At 40.7% G+C, this 18,631-nt stretch overlaps 1 protein-coding gene across 5 annotated transcripts in view; it reads right to left on the bottom strand.

Annotated features, from left to right (window-relative positions):
* Nucleotides 1–395: 395 nt before the first annotated feature.
* Nucleotides 396–18,631, bottom strand: part of ZMYM4 (zinc finger MYM-type containing 4) — a 61,964-nt gene continuing 43,728 nt past the window's right edge. For 4 of the 5 annotated variants that reach the window (XM_014605098.3, XM_014605100.3, XM_059729603.1 and 1 more), the window contains exons 19-30: nt 17,381–17,499; nt 16,366–16,537; nt 15,272–15,325; nt 14,975–15,154; nt 14,280–14,374; nt 13,511–13,682; nt 11,122–11,217; nt 10,625–10,776; nt 8,859–8,970; nt 7,129–7,377; nt 5,256–5,385; nt 396–2,876 (exon numbers count right to left, since the gene is read on the bottom strand). In XM_014605098.3, the coding sequence (XP_014460584.2) occupies nt 2,669–2,876; nt 5,256–5,385; nt 7,129–7,377; nt 8,859–8,970; nt 10,625–10,776; nt 11,122–11,217; nt 13,511–13,682; nt 14,280–14,374; nt 14,975–15,154; nt 15,272–15,325; nt 16,366–16,537; nt 17,381–17,499 (1,739 nt within the window). In that variant the 3' untranslated portion in view covers nt 396–2,668. The remainder of the gene's footprint in view (nt 2,877–5,255; nt 5,386–7,128; nt 7,378–8,858; nt 8,971–10,624; nt 10,777–11,121; nt 11,218–13,510; nt 13,683–14,279; nt 14,375–14,974; nt 15,155–15,271; nt 15,326–16,365; nt 16,538–17,380; nt 17,500–18,631) is intronic. The other variant, XM_019488109.2, reaches the window with a different exon arrangement.

Genomic DNA, 18,631 nt, shown 5'->3' with positions numbered 1-18,631 from the left:
TCTAACTAAGGAACCCTAACCAAATTGACCACAGATCTTCTGGGTGGCTGAGACAACAGTGGAATACCCAGGAAACGTATACTGTCCCTAATGAAGAACCACAAAGCAGAAGATATCACTGTGGAAAACCCAAACTATGATCCTATTAAATGTTACCGAAAAGCTGCAATGAACCATTGAACGTCAAAGAAAAAAAATATAAAAAAGACAAAAATGTTCAGCAACTCTGCTCTCAATCAGCTCAGCTAAAGTGATTTAGGTTTGTTTTCTGAAGAGGACACGAAGGGTAAGAATCATTTCAGATACCGAGACCGAACTGATACGCTGTAGTTCTGCAGACAGGAAAGAGAATGAGGTTCTTTAGAGACAGAAAGAAAAATGAATGAAGTCACTCATCATATACAAATAGATTATTTTATTCTATGGGAATATTTCTATAACTTTGATCAAGGGAAAACTCAGATTTTTGTTTTTGTTGTTGTTTAAAGGAAAAAAAAACCCCACAAACAAACAAGGTTGGTCTTGACCGTTTTCCTTTCTTATTACCTGAAAAATCAAACACGGGGAAAACAACCTGAAACAGACCTGAATAGCTGCACTTGTGTGGTGAATGTCCAAGAATTACAATAATGCATGGACATTTCCTGGTCTGTATTCATATTGAACTTCTGGGCATACTTGCAAGCAAGCAAGACATCTCCTGTGCTTGCCTGCTTGCATGTGTGTGTGCACGCATGTGCACACTGCATCGTACAATAGACTTGATTTTTTTCTGAATTATACCAAATGTCCAAACTCAGAATAGTGCACCTGCTATTTAACTACTACTTTAATATAACTACAGCGAGGGAAAGGTTAGTGTTTATACACTATAAAATTAACATAGTTGAAATCATTAAGCCTCCATGGGTCTGGGTAGTTTATTGGTAGGATAATATATGTTGGCTTAAGTATTTCCTCTCAACAATGACAGGCCAGGATGTGAAGTAAACAGCATCTCCGATCAGAAATGACAGACACAGATGGACTTGGATCATACAGAATCAGGGGCAGGTTTACTTTTCACACAGTTTTCTGTATTAAAAAATACATCAGTGAAATTTGTTACAAGCAGGGACAGGACTACTGAGTACACAACGTCAATAGACTACTTTGATTTTATTTTTGTTAAATTACTTTTTGTTACTGCTAAAAAAAAAAATTAAAAAACCTCAAACAAACAAAAAAGAGATTTCTTTCAAGGCTGTTGATTTTCAATTCCTGAATTTTCAGTGACAAGGTCAAATATCAGATCCCTGCTACAGAAGTTGGGCTACTGACCAAAACTACAGATAAAAACCTTACAATTCTCTTTAAAAATAATTTGGGTTTCCAATGCATTCATGACCTGGTCTTCAGAAACAAGCATCTCAAACTTGAATAAATGGAGACGCAGTTATCATCTGATTAGTGTCCTGTCCTTTAGATGCAATACGGAAGAATTCCACATCTAAGAGATGCAGTAACAGCCAAGCCATCAAAAAAATTCTTTCAGTTTCCAACACTATGACTAAACTTCTTTGGGCAGGGTGGGATTAAAAAAAATGCACAAGGTACTCTTCTACCATAGTTCTGTTGTCAAAAGTAATACTGCATCCTTTGTACAACACTGTAGGCTTTGTAAGGGGGAAAGAGAAAGACCGAGTGTATCTTCACTTGAAATGACAAGGCTCTCCAGACTTGCCTCATTAAAAAAAAAAAAGTGTGTGGGGTAGGGGGGGATTACGTAGGAGTTGGGAAAGGAGGGAAAAGGAAAGCTGCCTTAAGGAAAAAAAATGTCTGCGCACCATAGCGTTTGCTAATTTTATCAAGACTGTAGAAGCAAGTGGGCTATTCATGGGATTTTCTGCACATTGCCCTGGACTCTTGCTCTCCTATAAATACTCCAGAAATTTCTGTCCCATAACATGATTGCTCTGATGCTTGATTTACAGCACTTCACTCATATCAGAGCTCCATCAGAGCCATAGTTATTAGTATGGACTGAGAGCTAGACTCCAGCATTATGTAACTTTTCAACAGCAGTCTAGGTAGCTGTCCTGTAGGATAGTACCATTGGTTTCTGGCCTTTAAAAAAAAGTTTATTTAAAAAAGTGTGTGTGCATGTGTAGGTATGCGTGCGTGTGTGTAACAGAAGGCATCTGTTTGTCAGAACATCACTGTACTTTGTCTCTCGTCCATGTGGGAAGAAAGCTCACGGGTCTCCAGAGGGTTTTTTCCCGCAGTAACGGATGGCCTGCCATCAGGCTGGGAAGTCACGTGTGCCACAGTCTAGCTCTCTGTGCTCATTCTTACTATGGTAGAAGTTACACAACAGTTTTCCTTAAAAATATTTCACAATTTTTTGTTTTAGATCCCAAACAAATAAAGAATTTATGCACCGCTTGAACAGGTTAGTTTATCTTAAGTTTGTTTAGATGATTTATCACTGCCATAAGATGCTGTCCTTTCTTGCAGCTTACGTAATTTTCTTCCTTCCGATTCCAGTTTGCACACCCATTGTGGTTCAAAATATGCCTCTTTAGTGATATTGACTTGGCTTACTTGATACACAACATTTTCCAAAGGCTGGATGCGTTCACAGTTTGGTGCTTGCAGTGTGTATTGAAAGGAAAATACCCCACTTCACTTAGTCCGACAACTCAATATCAGAGTCCTCTGATTTGACTTTGGCAAGTTCTTCATGTACCTCCCTCACCATAAGAATACGTGTTAACATGATGTCCAAGGTCCCAGGGTCTATTGGCAACGTGGAGTACCACATAGGGCTATTAGGTACACAAGAACGCTCAGGTTGAAGGTAAAATACATCGCTTCTCTGCTTCACGCTTTCAGAACTGTTAGTGTAAAGAAAGTAAGACCATGTATCAAAAGGCAGTATTAACAGAGACCTGGCCACAACACAGTTCATGAGAGAGAGAGAGCGAGCGAGCAAGGAAAGTAGACGTTACTCTTGGACTAGATCACCATAATTTAGATCTCTCTACTGGTGATTAAATATACCTTCTTCATCCATTGATACACACCTCGTTAATGTGCATTAGTGTATTTACATGTGCGCTAATGCGACTTAGCTATTTTCGCTTAAATTTGATACCTGCTTTATGCAGGTATCAAATTTAGGCTCACATAGCCTTAAATCACCATTTTTAAGATGCATTAAGGGCATACATGTGTAGACACGTGCCCTTAATGCGCCTTCAAAATGGTGATTTTAGGCCAGGGGCGGGCAAAATGCGGCCTGGGGTCCGGATGCAGCCCTCCAGGCCATTCTATCCGGCCTGTGAGGCCCCTAAAAAATTTAGAAAATTAATATTAATCTGCCCCTAGCTGCCTGTCATGAGGCCCTCGATGGCCTGCTGAAACTCAGTGAGTGGCCCTCTGCCCAAAATAATTGCCCGCCCGTTTTAAGCTCAGCCCACTTAAAAGAGCCACATGTAGATGCACCCAGTGATGCCTAGTTAGCTCCAGTTCAAAGAGCATTGCTTGCTTACATAACCAAACAGAATGGCAGTGTCTCCTTTCACTTGTGATCAACAGCAGTATCATCCTATTACATGGTATTATTGTCTTAATACATGCAAGAGGCAAGGATTTTTGTGGGCAATATCTTTTATTGGACCAACTGCATGATTGGAATAAAGTTAGAAAAGCTTTTGAATGCAAAGCATTCTTTATCAACGCTAATATGACAGGTGCATTTGGCATTTAGTCTCTGAATAAAATTGCTTTCTTATTGTAGACAATTGTTTAACAGCAATTCCCACATGTGCAGGCTAAATGCATTTCTGGTATTTCTTAGAACACTTGACACTTCTGCAGCATTCTTTAGAGTACTAAGAGTTCAAGAGCCAGTGATGAACAAAGTTAAATCCTAGTCCATCTGGCAGAAATAGCAGAATGGTGAACCCATCTGCTTGAAAAGACTGACTTTCGGCATCTGAAAAGGCCTTGCAGACTTCTCTTAACAAAAGGCAAAGCCCTTGGCAGAAAGAATTCCTTCCCCTACTGACTTTGTATTATTATACTAAAATCCAGGAAGTGGCTTCAGACTGCCACTCGCCACCACTGCAGAGGCTGAATTGTAATGTCATACGAGATGGTACAACAAAATGTTTGACAGCCCAATAAGACTCCTACTCGCTGCAGGTGGACACAAGGGGCATGAGAAAAAAAAACGAGCAAAGCTCCAGAAGGTTGTTGGACGTGATTTTGCCTGAGGAGCAGGACTATTGTGCACTAAACTTTTGTGTGTTTCAGAGAATGATTTATAAGGGTATTAACTATCACTAATGAGATGTCGCTTTCTCTTGCATGTGTATTCTCCTTTGAAGAGAAGAATGCAGTACTCCATTTGCTCAATGATCTAAGCATAATGTATGGATAGTGGGAGGGATGCAGCAAATGATTTGTATAAATGCCCTTGTTCAGTAGACTTCTATGTAACTCCAGCAGTAAAAATTACTCTAACCTTCCAGGAAATAAAGTCAACATCACTAACTGTGTTCTGCCTTTTATACTTTACCCACCCTCTTTCACAGAGAATGCGGTATGTGATGTAAGGAATCTTGGGTCAGACTCCAGCAACATAGAGCTTGGTTGTGCCTCTCAGAACAAGGGGACAAATGATAATTTGAGATCCACAAAGAAGAGCCTGCATGTATGTGTATGTTGTTTTCTGTGTGGGGAGAAAGGAGGCAGGGACGTCAAGTGCCGCAGCAGGACTGCTCTTTCCCTTGCACTTCAGGCCTGTTGGGCCAATAATCTTTAAGCAGAAGGGCAAAGTACAGGGGGGGTTACTCCATCTTTCTCTTCATTTTCCTCTCCTCCTTCTCCTCCCCACAAAGCATGGGGAACACTTAAAACTATTGCCAATCATAGTTGTATTACTACCCCCAAATACTGAAACCAGAGGCACTGCTACTGTAGAAGCTGTCTTCAAGGCTCTGTTTGAGGTGTGGTGCTGGGGAGGAAAAATAAGAAGCTTTCAAGCTAGTACAGAGTAAAAGGGCTCAGGTGAATGCTCCTGCTTTCCAGGGGGTTGAGGGATTCATTACCCTGAAAAGATGCTAGGGGCATTAGTAGCTGAAAAAGGAAATCCTCTCAGGGGCTTGGAGAAAGCTCCACCAAAGAACTGCCCCACCCAACGAGGTTTCTTGCTGGAAGGCTTATCCTTGTCCATATACCATCCAAAAATGGATTCCATTGTCACTTACCATTTTGACAAGTAAAACTCATAAAGTCGGACTGGACATCTCAGGGGATTATCTGTATTTTCAGCCATTTCCACTGGTGTTGGAACCTCCTCATCCTCACTGCGTTTCCTTTTGCCTACAGATAATTTATCTGGACACAGGAAATGATACCATATGAGTTCAGAAACCAGTCCTTCTCATTTTCAAGCATGCTGAAGTCATGTAGTTTAGTGCTGCACTCTGATGGGGGTCTGCACCATATATAAGCTAGGTGCTACTTGAGATGGCTCATTTTTCATTCAAACTGGCAAATGATGAGTAGGCCACTGGGAACAATTTTGCCAAAACAACGTGTGTTACTCATCACTGAAAAAGAAACCCAATGCAGTAGCATAAATCTGTGTGGAATCAGATCCATCTGCTGGATCAGGAACGTAGTTGCTTAAACAACATTTGGATTCATTGCTGGCTTATGGGCATTGGTAAGATTTCCTCCTTCCCCATCACCACTCACATACCTAAGCTCTGAAAACACTGGAGTAACAATGCATGGTCTTCCTATGTCTATTCCCACTTTTCTTTCCTGTCAAAGCAGAGCTTTTCCTTTTTATGATCACTTTCTCCACCTGCTGCATCCTTAAATTATCCACTCCAACTCATTAACACACAACCCTGCCCTGCACTTTTAATACCAGTAGTAATTACAGAACATGAAATAAAGTTTAAGTATAACACAAGTGTAATATCTTGCTTATGTGAATGCTCTTTGTCAGGACAGAGATCACATTTTCCAGTAAGTTTCAACACCGTGCAAACAGTCTAATTCTGCACTGATTTACAGTGCACTAGGTGCAAGCCAACACGGAACTGGGTCAGTATCTTCCAGAGTCCATAGACTAACCTAATTTAAATCAGATACAAAAGTGCCCCACATGAAGAATGCTATGAAAAAAATCAAATAACATTATAACAGCAGAAACCACCTAACATTCACTTAAGAAAGATTCTCTGGCCACTCACTCAGAAAATAAAGCTGCACACAATGTCAATCTTGTCAAGGACGGAAAAGTAGAGGAATTAACAAGAACTAGCACCAGGCTAAAGCATGTAGACAATAACATCCATCTTAATAAAGACAGAATTAATCATGTAACCGAACTATTAACTAAAGTAGCCAGTAGCTTAATTATCTTGCTGTTGTATCTCTCACTGGCCAGCGACTTTGTAAGGACAAGTTAAACATGCCATCCAATCAACAGCTCCTCAAGAAAAGCTCATTGTCATGTTCTTCAGAATCAGATTTCCTTTTGCTTTCCCCAGCTTAGCAACACACTGGTGAACCAACGCAATATCCACAGCAAACTACCTCTCAATGTCCAAGAGAACTGACAATCTCTTCACATCTGAAGAGGACAATTTTCACTTCCTGATCCTGTCATTCAAGAGCTCTGATTGGCTTGTTTTACTCTCAGTGACCGTCCAGTGTTGGGTGTGCCTTGTCGTTCTTTGGGCCTGATCCAGTGCATCGTACCAACGGGATCTCGTTAAGCAGACTAACTTTACATGCCATGGAGTTGAATGGGAGTTAAGAGTCCTAAGTACCTTAATGAACCTGGGCCTCGAAGAGGATGCACCTCCTACATTTGGTGGTATGTCAGCTATGTTTATGATGCTCTATAATCTTTCAGACAAGCATTTTGGACACCTCATTCACAAATTTCTATTGATCATTTGGGCACGTGCAAAAAGTTCTGATATAAACTTAGGTAGAAGTGAAAATACATTGGGAAAAGTAACAAAATATTAGCAGAATAAACGGGGAAGGGGGAGAGTGCTGCTGTTGCTCTGTATATATTAATTAAAACATTAAAATAATCAGAAATCGGTCAGATACCTGATTCTATCTCTTGTTTTTGAAAAGGTGGGAAAAACCGTAAATAGGTCATCTTGGTGTTGTATTTCAGAGTCCGGGTACGTCTCATAACATGAGCAAAAGACAACTTTAGGTGCTCATTGACATTCTTTAGTTGGAAGTATTTGGTGTTGAAGAAAAGAAGTGTATTCAATAAGACTATAGGGGAATATGCACCCAGCTGTTTACATTCCCATAAATGTTCCTCTTCAATTCTTGAGAACATGTAACCTGAGGATGATGGATGAAAGAAAAAAAATTAGTTAATTATTTAAGAAAAAAAACATTACAATGCAAGGGCCACTTTCTGTGCTTGGATATGAATAAGCAACTCCCAATGACCTAGTATTAGGGCTGTGCGAAGCTTTGGTCACCGATTTGATTCGGCGGAGATTCAACCGGATTCAGATTCAGAGATTCAGCACCGAATTGAATCAGAGGACCTTTTAATCTCTCTGAACTGATTCAGAGAGATTCGGACATAGACGCAGCTTTAAATGTTTTTTCTATGTACCTCTAGGTAGCAGGTGGCTCGTGAGCACTGCGATGCTGGGGCACAAGGAGTGCCGAATTCAGCTGGGGGCTCCCCAGCGCATTTGGCAGCAGACCCAGAAGTGGACCAGACGCACTTCCGATCAAAAGGGTTGGCTGCTGGTCTGCAGTATGCCGGTCACTTCTGGACTTCCGGTCTGGCAGCCAACCCTCCTGCAGACTGGCAGCCAATCCTTTGTGGCCTGGTACCAGGCCCCAACCCAGGGGTTGGGAACCTCTGGTCTAAAGCACTGTTTATATCAGTAAGACTTCAGCAGAGTATTGCCCTACTCCACCAGTCAACTGCTCAAACAGAATACTTCATCAGGTATAGAGCACGAATATAAATTGACTACATCTATGTGAACGTAAGCTGCTGTAACAGTGACTCTAAAGTAGGTAAGGAAGAGAAACTATGGTGGTTTACCACAGGTCTGTTAGACAGCAAGAGGCTATATCCAACACCATGCAGATAGGTGATTTTTAAAATTAAAATAAAGACAGAAAAAGCTGGCTGCAGACCCTTGTACAGTCACAATAATCACTTAAAAATATGTGATATCCTGAAAACAGACCCAATCTACCCAAGTTATAATGTGTTCATCTGTTTTAGCTTTATTTATCAAATTACCACCTTTGGATCAACAAAACTGAACCAATTCTTCACTCTCTCTCCTCTCTCTCAAAACTAAATCTAAACAAGTTCCCCCACTCACCCATCCCTAGTATACTAAGCTGCCAAATCTGCAGGAAACAAAGACAACAGAGAATATATAACATTACTTTGCAAACCACAGATCTATGGTGCTAGAGCAATGCATAGCATTTAACAAATGTTAATTCACAAAGCTCCACAGCACATATTTAAGAGGAGCATTTTCTTGTTTTAACTGGGGGTAACCAGAGGCAGGGATGCTTAGATGCGACTTGCCAGAGGCTGTATCACATGTGAGAGGCAGATCTGGATAGAGGATACACAATTTCTATCCACTATAAATTACTGTCATGAAATAGAGGGAGAAGAGGAGTGCCTCAAAGTATAAGGTTCATACACTTTCCTTGGCAGAGTTTACAGTCTCATTATCTAAGAATCCTACCCTGAGAACATATTCATTTATAAGATGGGTTTCACTGTCATGCATGTGTATATCAAAACACAATATGAAAAATAATTGTCCTACCATTTGGAAGTATTGTAGGTTCCCAGATTTTCAAAAGCTTTGTAAGTTCAATCATAAACCTGGAATAGGGCTCGGTAAAAATGTTATCTATTCTACCATTCTCAAACAGGTACTACAAGAGAAAAGAAAGGAAGACACGATTCATGGTTACACAGAAGAGTGCTCAGAGGTAACAGGGCATCAGATTTATTTTGTTCTCTCCTGTTTCTGTTTGCCTTCCTTTTGAGTCAAATGGATACTTTCAGGTGTGTTAAACTCAAAGGATTTTATGCTGTCATCTCCGGTAAAACCTTAAAGTAGGCATTCTGCAGGGGTTGGGACCTCCACATATTAGGTCAGAGGGACAGCAAGAATTACTGAATTCCAGGCTCCAGAACCTTGTTTGGAAAATTCACTACTCTAACACAATGAAAGGTATCCCCCTGCAAAAAGGCTCTGTCTACAGAGACCAGAGTACCTGTATTAGTATCTTACTAGTGAACTGGGCTGAAATGTTAAGACAGTTTCCCTTGGCAATAATGGGGATTCCAGGCTTTCAAACCAGTATCAGGCTTGATCTTAGCAACCTGTAAAAATGTTCACTGTGTATCTTGATTCTATGGTCCTTTAATGACTAATGGGTTTGGATACATTTTTTCTGAAGCAGCATGAGGAAAAAAATAGCATGTATAAATAAATTAAATGTAGAATGCAAGAAAATGTTCTGATCTTCCCAGAACTGCTTACAGCCACTCCAAATTCATAGCACTGCCATTTTTTCAAGCATGTCTAGTAATGAAAGTTAAGGTGACAAATGAGCCCCTCATCAAATAGGAGGTTTAGATCCTGCATCTAAGAATGGCTTCCAGAGAGAATGAATAAACACTCTGCCCTGGGAAAAAAATAGTTTCATATTGAGCTGAATCACAATGAGTTTTCAATGGTTACGTTTATATTTTAGCATTTTATTCTAAATGTTTCTGCCTGTGGTAGATAAGCAGTTCCCAATAATAGGTTATATTTTTGTTCTAATGGTAAACTCCAATTTTGTTATTCTCCTGATATTTTGTAAGTGCTTCCCAGCAATGGCAGCTGCACATTCTTGAGGCTTCTTCCATACTTGCTGAGAAGTTAAAAAGGCTTTCTCTAACCACTTTGGTATCTTTACCATGCAGAACATAGTAAGCATTTCAGCAGAATCCCCAGAATATGCTCTCTCAGAAAGTATGCTTATGAATAGCTTCCTTGGCCACAAACAGCAATTAATCAAGATAAGAAATAAAAGATGTGTATCTAGACCAGTGACTCTTAACCAGGGTGCCATGGTACTTGTGCGTACAAACACCTAGACATGATTCACAAGATAAACCCACAGATTTCAAATAGGAATCCACAGTGTCAAAAAACATTTTGACCCATTGTGGCCTTTGTTGAGTTCTTTGCCACAAAACAATTGCTCTATTATGTTTCCACAGTGGAAAAATTAATTAAAGCTAAGAGGTGGCATTTTCCAAGGGGTGTCTTGGGTCTAACAAGGTTGAGAATAACTGGTCTAGACACAGACATCCATTCTTCCCCTGAAAAGAAGAGCTCACTTTGCTATGCCAAAGAAACAGGTTAGCCAAAGAGGTGTGAGAGGTATGTGTGAAAGAGTTAAGAATGAGGGAGAGACATAAAAGCTCCTTTCCCTTAAAAGCCCTAACAGCTATTAGCTATTCATGTCCATGGACAGCACATTCAATCCCCCCGCCCAAACCCATAATTTTTTTCTTGTCACACTGAATTACCTGCTGAATTCCAAGGCACAAATATAAGATGCTGTCGGGATCATATTTTTCGCCATTTGGTCTCCGCACCTCCTGAATAAACTGGCACAAGCCAAAACTCAGCTCGGCAAATGTGCACGAGAGAATATCCTCTTTGAGTTTTACGGGCCGAACTGTGGGAAACAGATGTACGAGAAACATTAACTCTGTTCAGCAGGTCAGTCCTTCATATATCTGTGGTCACTTACATCATGCAGGCAGAGCAATTAAAACATCCAGTTTAATTAAACAACGCCTCTCACGTCCAAAATAATTGTGTACCACATTCCCATTTATTAACTAACAATTATGAAGCACATTTATTACTACAAACCACCAGTCTAGCTGAGCAATACCAAAATGGGTATTTAAAGCTAAGAGAGACTTTATGGTAGTGTGACTGCTGAACCTGCAAATGTGGCACAGCAATGGTTACATATACTTTGACTGGCACTGTAGGTTTGATAAATCAGTTTCACCTCTATAGATGGACTCAGGGGAATCTTGAGTGAAAGAAAGATCTTGAGTATTTCCTAGTAGCCTTGGACATAAGTTGGGTGCAGCATGTTCGACTCCTTAAAGGGAGGAAGGAATTAAGAGTTTAAAAAGCCAGAGGTTTGGGAAAGGGAAGAAAAGCAAACATAACAAAGAAAGTTAGTTTCAGATTAAAGGGCCAGGGGATGCTATGTGAACTCACGGAGCTTGGTCGCATCATACCATTTGAAAATTGCTGTTTTCAGAATAGAACAGAAAGCCCTTGTGGGATAAGCCTGAGGTATGTAAGAGGCTTCTGGGAACTGGGTTAAGTGGTGTCTTTTTACCCACAAAAATAGGACTGACAGTAACACAATGGATTATTTTCTTGATGGAACTATGATCAGCTAGATGTCACAAAATAATTCCAAATGGGGAAGGGAAAGAAAGAGAAGGAACGAAAGAGAGCACGAGAGAGAGAGAGAGCGAGAGAGAGAGTGCATGTGCAAACTCCTGTCTTAATGAGCAAGTTTTCCTCTGGAATCTTTCCTACATAAAACCTTCAAATTCCATTTCAGGAAAATAGTTTGCTCTCTTCCTGCCACCATATCTCCCCAGCTATTATTTCCAAATTGCATTTTCACTGAACTTTAAAAACTTGCACACAAAACTGCTTGTGTTTTCACCTGCACATAGATCATCAAGAATGGGAAAAAGGATGCAGTGGCATTCTACTCACGCTGCCACAATCCCTGTAGGTTTCTATTAAAAAGATTCACTACTGAAGAAAAACAAGTCATTATTAGCTAGCACTCCAATGATGCAAAAAGAATGGTTCATGTTTTTCTGAAATTATTTCAAGCAAGCTGCAGAATGGCTCTGGGACACATCTGGAAGGTTTCCTTTACACATCAAAGGACTAGAAATACAGAGCCTGATTCTAGACTGAAAAGACACAGGTTAAACAGTAAATGGAGTTATGTTGGAATATAAGTAGTACATGAATATTAGGGCTGTGCAAAATTTTGCTGGGTGTTTCGACTGAAGCTGTTTCAATGCACTTTGAGCTTAAAACAGCGAAATCGAAATGAAACAAAAGCCTTTGAAACAGCTTCAAAACGAAACAAGGGCACTTGAAATGTTTTGAGTTTCGAAGCTGGGCTTATGTGGCTTCAGTGCCGGTCCCAGCCCTCCCGGGGGTGAGGGCCCCTGGATCTGCGTGCCAGATGACAGCATGCTGTTGCCGCTGGCTGGGGCCAGTGGCAGCACCAATCTTCCTGGTGCTGGGTGCGGGCTGTGCCCAGTGCCGGTCCCAGCCAGCATGAGCAGCCTCCTGTGATTCAGCAGGCAGATCAAGGGCCCGCACCCCTGGGAGGAGTCTGGCACAGGCCCCGCAGCCCTCCCGGGGGTTTGCACAGGCCCCCGATTTGCCTGCTGGATCACAGGAGGCTGCTGCTGCTGGCTGGGACCGGTGCTAGGCACAGCCTGCAACCAGCGCCGGGAAGATTGGTGCTGCCGCTGGCCCCAGGTGGCAGAACCAGCCTCCTGTGATCCGGCAGGCAGGTCGGGGGCCCACCCAAACCCCCAGGAGGGCTGCAGGGGCTGTGCCAGACTCCTCCTGGGGGTGTGGGCCCCTGATCTGCCTGCCAGATCACAGGAGGCTGCTCCTGCTTGTCAGCACCTTGAGGTGCACTTTTCCAGAAACCTCTGCACCTATATCCTTGAAACTTGGCAGACTTCATGCCCACATAAGGGGCTACCATCCCTACACGCTTCACCCAAATCAGGTAAGAAATGACAAAGTTATAGGCAGTTTCATGCTTCCCCATTATAGCCTACAGGCAAAATGTTGAAACAGCACTGAAACAGCGAAACAGTTTCGACGAAACAAAACAGAACAGTGCTTTTGAAACGAAACTCTAAACGAAACACTGTTCCACTGAAACAGAAGTTGAAGTGGAACTGTGCTGTATCACACAGCCCTAATACCTAACTACTAAAAAAAAAGATGGCACCAAAACAGAAGGCTCAGTATGCAGCTGAACCAGAGCACTGCAGCTGAATAAATATCTCTGTGGTTTAACTCAAGTACTACTGCAGAAAAATGAACACCTTCAGGTACTTAAAGCTTGCACTATTTATAATGTTCAACTCTCAGACTTCAGTCTGAGTCCTTTTTTGATAGGTGACATAACATTAAAATTAACATACAGGTGCGCTTTTCAAGAATGAGGAGCCTCTGAAATTAAGAAATGTTTCCCAAGATTCTTACTGCACTCATGGGAGCTTGTGTGTTGTTTGAGTCTTGTTGCACATCCATCTCAAAAAGTACATCAGGATAGCACCCCCCCACAACTATTTTTTTCCCTGTTGAAACAATGGAGTCAAATTTACCTGCAAATTTCAGGTCCCCTTGTTCCTCCTGTGAATTTTTCCATTGGACCCAATTTTTCCAGGCATTTACCCCATACATGTACTTCAGGGTCATCCCAGAAACAGAGCAGCCTGGATACGAGCCCTGCATAAGATTTCGGGGCTCCACAGAAACTATAGACTTCTTCCTTCCCTGCAAGAAATCCAAAAAACATAGGTTCACCAAGGGACACTCTTTGCTCTGACATCCCTGGAAACGTACACTGCACTTTGACAAACTTGTACTCTTAAAAGCTTGTGTTCATAAAAAAGCAGCTGTTTGAAAGCATCAGAAAAGCTTTACCAAAAGCAGACAAATATTGTTCTCATTTTATAAGTAGGGATATTAAAAAACAGGTTCTGTATATGCAGCAAGTCAATGGCAGAGACAAAAAACCCCCCAGTTCTCTGTGCTTCCAAATCCATGCTCCCTGTGATTCATATGCACAAACGAATTTTTTTTTGTGTGTAACATACAAAAACAGAGTATAACCTAATGGCTCAAAAAGAGTTGATTTTAAATGTTAAGTGCTCTTTAAATGTCACCCACATAAAAAAGAAAATGGATTCCCCCTAGCCAAAATGGTACACTATTTTGTATAATAGAAGAGTGAAACAAATGCAGTGAAGGTAAACATTTTCAACACCAAACTCTTTTTCATGTCTGAGTAAAGTCATTACAAGAAAATACATATGCAAGATTAGCACTGTAGATGCACTGAATTTATACATTGCAAGGATATTTTCTTACCCGTCTTTTTGGCTGCGGAAAGCCATCTCTATGCCTCCGCCTTGCTCGCGAACGTGAGTGGAGACCCAGTCCTTTACTGAGAGGGTCAAATGAGTCTAAAGTCAAATCAACATCATCATAAGTTTAATTTACATGATTTAAACAGGCCCATCTAAAAACGACAGTTTGAGACATTATTAAAGTTCTTAAAATTAGAGTTTCCGCATGTAGATATTCATATTACATGACACTGTGCTGAAGTCCCTTTCAATAAATAAGCTGTGAGGAAGCTCAGGCAGAGGACATGGAGGAAGTCCCATACAAGGGACGCAGAGAATTCTAAGTGGAAGAAAAATCCCCAGAAACTAAACAAGTTTTTGCTTTTAGGAGACTTCTCTCTTTTGTCCAATAAAAAACCATGCCATGGCGAGACACAAAATGACAAATTTAAAGGAGTCAAAGAAGAGTAACTGCTATTTCCTCCTAAATCATCTAGGAGGTTTACTTTGAAAGAGAGCAAAAGTGTGTTCTACTTTATAAAGACGGAGTATCTTTAATAGAGCAGATATATTGCGGCTTTAACAGATGTTTGTGCTGAATGGAAATATATGCCTTCTTAAGCAAATTAATTGACAGCAGTAAAGATAATAAAAAGTGCTTATTCAGAAACCCATGCACATATTTATGACAGTTCTTTTTCTCCATGTTACACAAACCTGATGGGAAGTCTGCCTCCAGGTCCTGTTCCATATCCCCTTTGGAGAACTGCCTAAGCTCAGGGTCTGGATCCTGCATGGCATTCGATCGTAAGGCATAGTGATTCAACTCATCCTCCCAGCTGTGTGGAGTTGAGACTGCTTCTGACTCTAGATCCCCACTGTAAGTGCTGCCTTGGTCTGTGATTGAAAGAACCACATAGGTAACGCACCAAAGGAAAAGAAGGACAAAGATCAGCAAGTTTGAAAGTAAAGGTACAGTGACATCAAAGTCCAATTTAGTAATGAAATACTAACCTTTCTCAAATAACTTGGGGTCCAGGAACAGCTCATGCTCAGATGTTTGAGATCCTTGTGGAGAAGAGGGAGATGGAAAAGAAAAGAAAAATATTATACAGAGGGATTTCTGCAGTGGATAGTGAGCAGCTTGTTTTGCTTGATTTCCAACAGCAGTCTAAAATGCAGAACTTCTTAGCTCATAAAAAACTGTTCCAAAAGGTTTAAAGACCTTGGGCCATGCTAGATTCTCAGCCCCCCGGCTCTCCCTCACAAACAGTTCTACTAATACATCTTTACCAGGGCTCTGGACAACATCTCATGATTCAGAATTAGTCACACATATTTATTTCCCTCTGCTCCTCAGGATTTGTTATTTTTTGGGGATCTTTTGCAGACAAATGGAACTTCTGTTTCATTTTTTTCAGTTGATTCCTTTCCTATCATGGGTCTTATCTCTGCTCTGTCCAGTTGGGAAGTCTTTACGTTGAAGAGCTCTAAGTTACTGCTACCAGACCCTTCTTCATCAAATACACAAAGCTCTGGGGTAGCAGCTCAGCATTCACAGGCAGCTGTTGCTACAAATTTAAGTTATCGCAGCTGAATGCTGCCCTCAAGATCACAGAAGTATAAAATGGTGGCCATCGTCATCTACTCAGGTTCTGTGCCAAGCACAGCTCAGCTAGGTTCTGGCCTATAAACTTCTGTAGAATCACAAGAGCTGGCTTGTGGGGAGATCAGGACCTGAGACAAGGAATTAAGTAGTAATACTGAATGAACTTTAAATGAAAAACATCACCTTAGAATAGAAAACAAAAAGAAAGACTACACAGCATAGACGTGTAATTAATTATTATTTAAATTATTCCTATACTGCTTATGTGCCTAAACTCTCAAAAAGGCATGCTGGCTCTCTCTAACTCAGAAAGTAAGACAACTTTTAAATGCGCCGTCTCTTTCCCTAGGCAAATAAAATGCTGATGACGGCATAGAAAGGTTTATCACAGCATAATGCAGGGCAATGGGGTCCAGTGCAGGCAGAGTTGACATTTGCCTACAAGCCAGTGTCACTGTGTCCTATTTATTTGCATTTCCTTTTAAATTTGATCACCTACCTCCATGAGAGTGAGATTTTTCCTTTTCTTCATCTTCTGCAATCATTTCTGCCATCTGAAGGAGATCAGCCTCAAATGGATTGGTGGGAATCTTCTCCTTGATGTCCTGAATGGTCTCAATGATCTTGTCAGCATTATCAAGAGTAGTTGGGATAAGCATGGGAACTGGTACCTACAGCAGACACACAAGAAAGTACAGATTTCTTAGTACCGTCTTGTTTCACAGAAAATTAAGCAGTTTTTTGTCACAGAAAATGCAGAAAAAGGATCCAGCTATTTTCCTCTCTATTGCTCCTACTCTTTTTTTTAAAAACTTTTAGCCCATCTGCAGATTGAACAATTTTATAATTATTTCAGGTTTCAGACTATACATCATGCACAACACTGTTCAAGCGATAAAGGACTGGTTGCAATTTTCTCCCCAGCTCTGATACCATTCCACTGTTGGCTAGACATAAAAATGAGAGAAGAGCTTCAGTGGTTGAACCTGCTGCCTTTGCAGCACTTCCAGCTTCTGATAACCTTGTGATCTAATCACTAGGATCTGAAACTGAACCCAAGTTTCTTGCATTGGGTTAATCCATGTTTTTTTCCCCTAAAAGTATCACAAGGAATATCTACTTGTGATACTTGAGTTACTAGGAATTTGAAGTCATGGGCAAGCAATGGAAAAGCTACCTAATCAGGTATTATGTTATACACAAGAGACACTCATTTTACATTCCAAAGATTTAGTTCTCTAACTCAAGTCTTTTGAGGATAGGGTTCGATCTGGACCACTGGATAAAAGGTACAGAATTAAGGTGCCTTAGTAGAAATAAATGACCTCCAGGTCAATGCAGCTATACTTTTTGCAACTGTTCTTTTCCTGAATGCTACTTACTGGATCTATCTAGCCACAGCAAGAAGAACAAGCATAACTACATTGTGCTTTGATCTGTTAAGACTAATCTTTAAAATTGCAGGCCACAACACATAACCCATGAGTTCTCAGATCTGCTAAAGAGAAACTTACAGGTACCGGCACCCCAAGTGGAAAAGGTGTATACTGGGTGAAGAGATGAACGGGAACCGGCACAAACACAGGTACAGGAACAGGCACCACAACAATTTTGGGTTGAACTTCCTCTTCCTCTGTTATATTAAAAATAAATAAAAGTGGTTTGGTTCTTAAAAATGAGTGAATCTATGGCAATTCAGTAACATCCAAGTGTGGGCCACAGAGAATTACCAGTTCCATTAGTGGTGCCTCTTGTCGCTAACTTCCCAAGCACAGCCTTGTGCATTAACCCCTGTGACTCTTAACATAGTGCATGCTTACAAATATATGGATAACACACAGCTCTTAACAGAGGAATACCCATCAGGCAATAAGATACAGCTACGTGAAACAGGCCAGGATTGTATACCTATATTCATGTGAGGACTGCTATTTAGACCTGACCTTTACTAACTAGCTTCCAGCCCATTTGTACGGCAACGGTAAAACACCAAGTCCCAAAAGATATCAGAGAGTCTTCCCTATTTATTTTGCTGGTCTCAGAAGGATTCCTTAAAACTTCTCAGACAATTGTTCAAAAGACACATGCTTGTGTTTTCATCTGCAAAAGTTAGCATGTTTATGAAAAATTGTATTTGCAGAAAAAGTGGATTGTTCAGTAACTGCCTATGCAACTAATACAGTTGTGTTTAGAGGCTAACTTAGATTTTGGTATTCCAAGCCTTTTATGTACTTAATGTAGTGTGTTGCTTGCATATTCATGTTAAATTTTAGTGTTATTAAGAATCGTTAGAACTATAATTCACCGAGGGGCTAAAACAGAGGTTTTGTACATGAGGCTCCATATTCAAACAATAGCATATTAGCTCTAGGATGATGGCGATGAATTCTACATACAATTCAAAGTCCCTAAGGACTCAGTTTTCAGGCATCCTGAATATCTTTGGGAGTTAAACGTGTTCAGAACCTTTGAAAAGCCAAGTTCTTTATCATTAGAATGGGTCTGATCTTAGGTTGGGAACCTGAGCTCTAACCTTGGTGTGACACAAGACTTTTACATGGCAATAAACTTCTCTGCACCACTTTCCATACAAGTAAAATTATGCTAACACATTTTTAAAGGTTAGTTGGAGGCAATTCTATAATGCATTTCACAAGTAGCTTGCATTTGCTTCAAGAAATTTGCCTGGAAATCAAGACTTTTCTATCTTTTTAAATATTACATTCCCTGTTCATAAAAACACTATATTTCTCATTCATCTGAAA

Source organism: Alligator mississippiensis, chromosome 6 (assembly GCF_030867095.1).
Source record: "Alligator mississippiensis isolate rAllMis1 chromosome 6, rAllMis1, whole genome shotgun sequence".
NCBI classification, from domain to species: Eukaryota; Metazoa; Chordata; order Crocodylia; family Alligatoridae; genus Alligator; species Alligator mississippiensis.
This window is presented reverse-complemented; position numbering and strand designations above follow the sequence as displayed.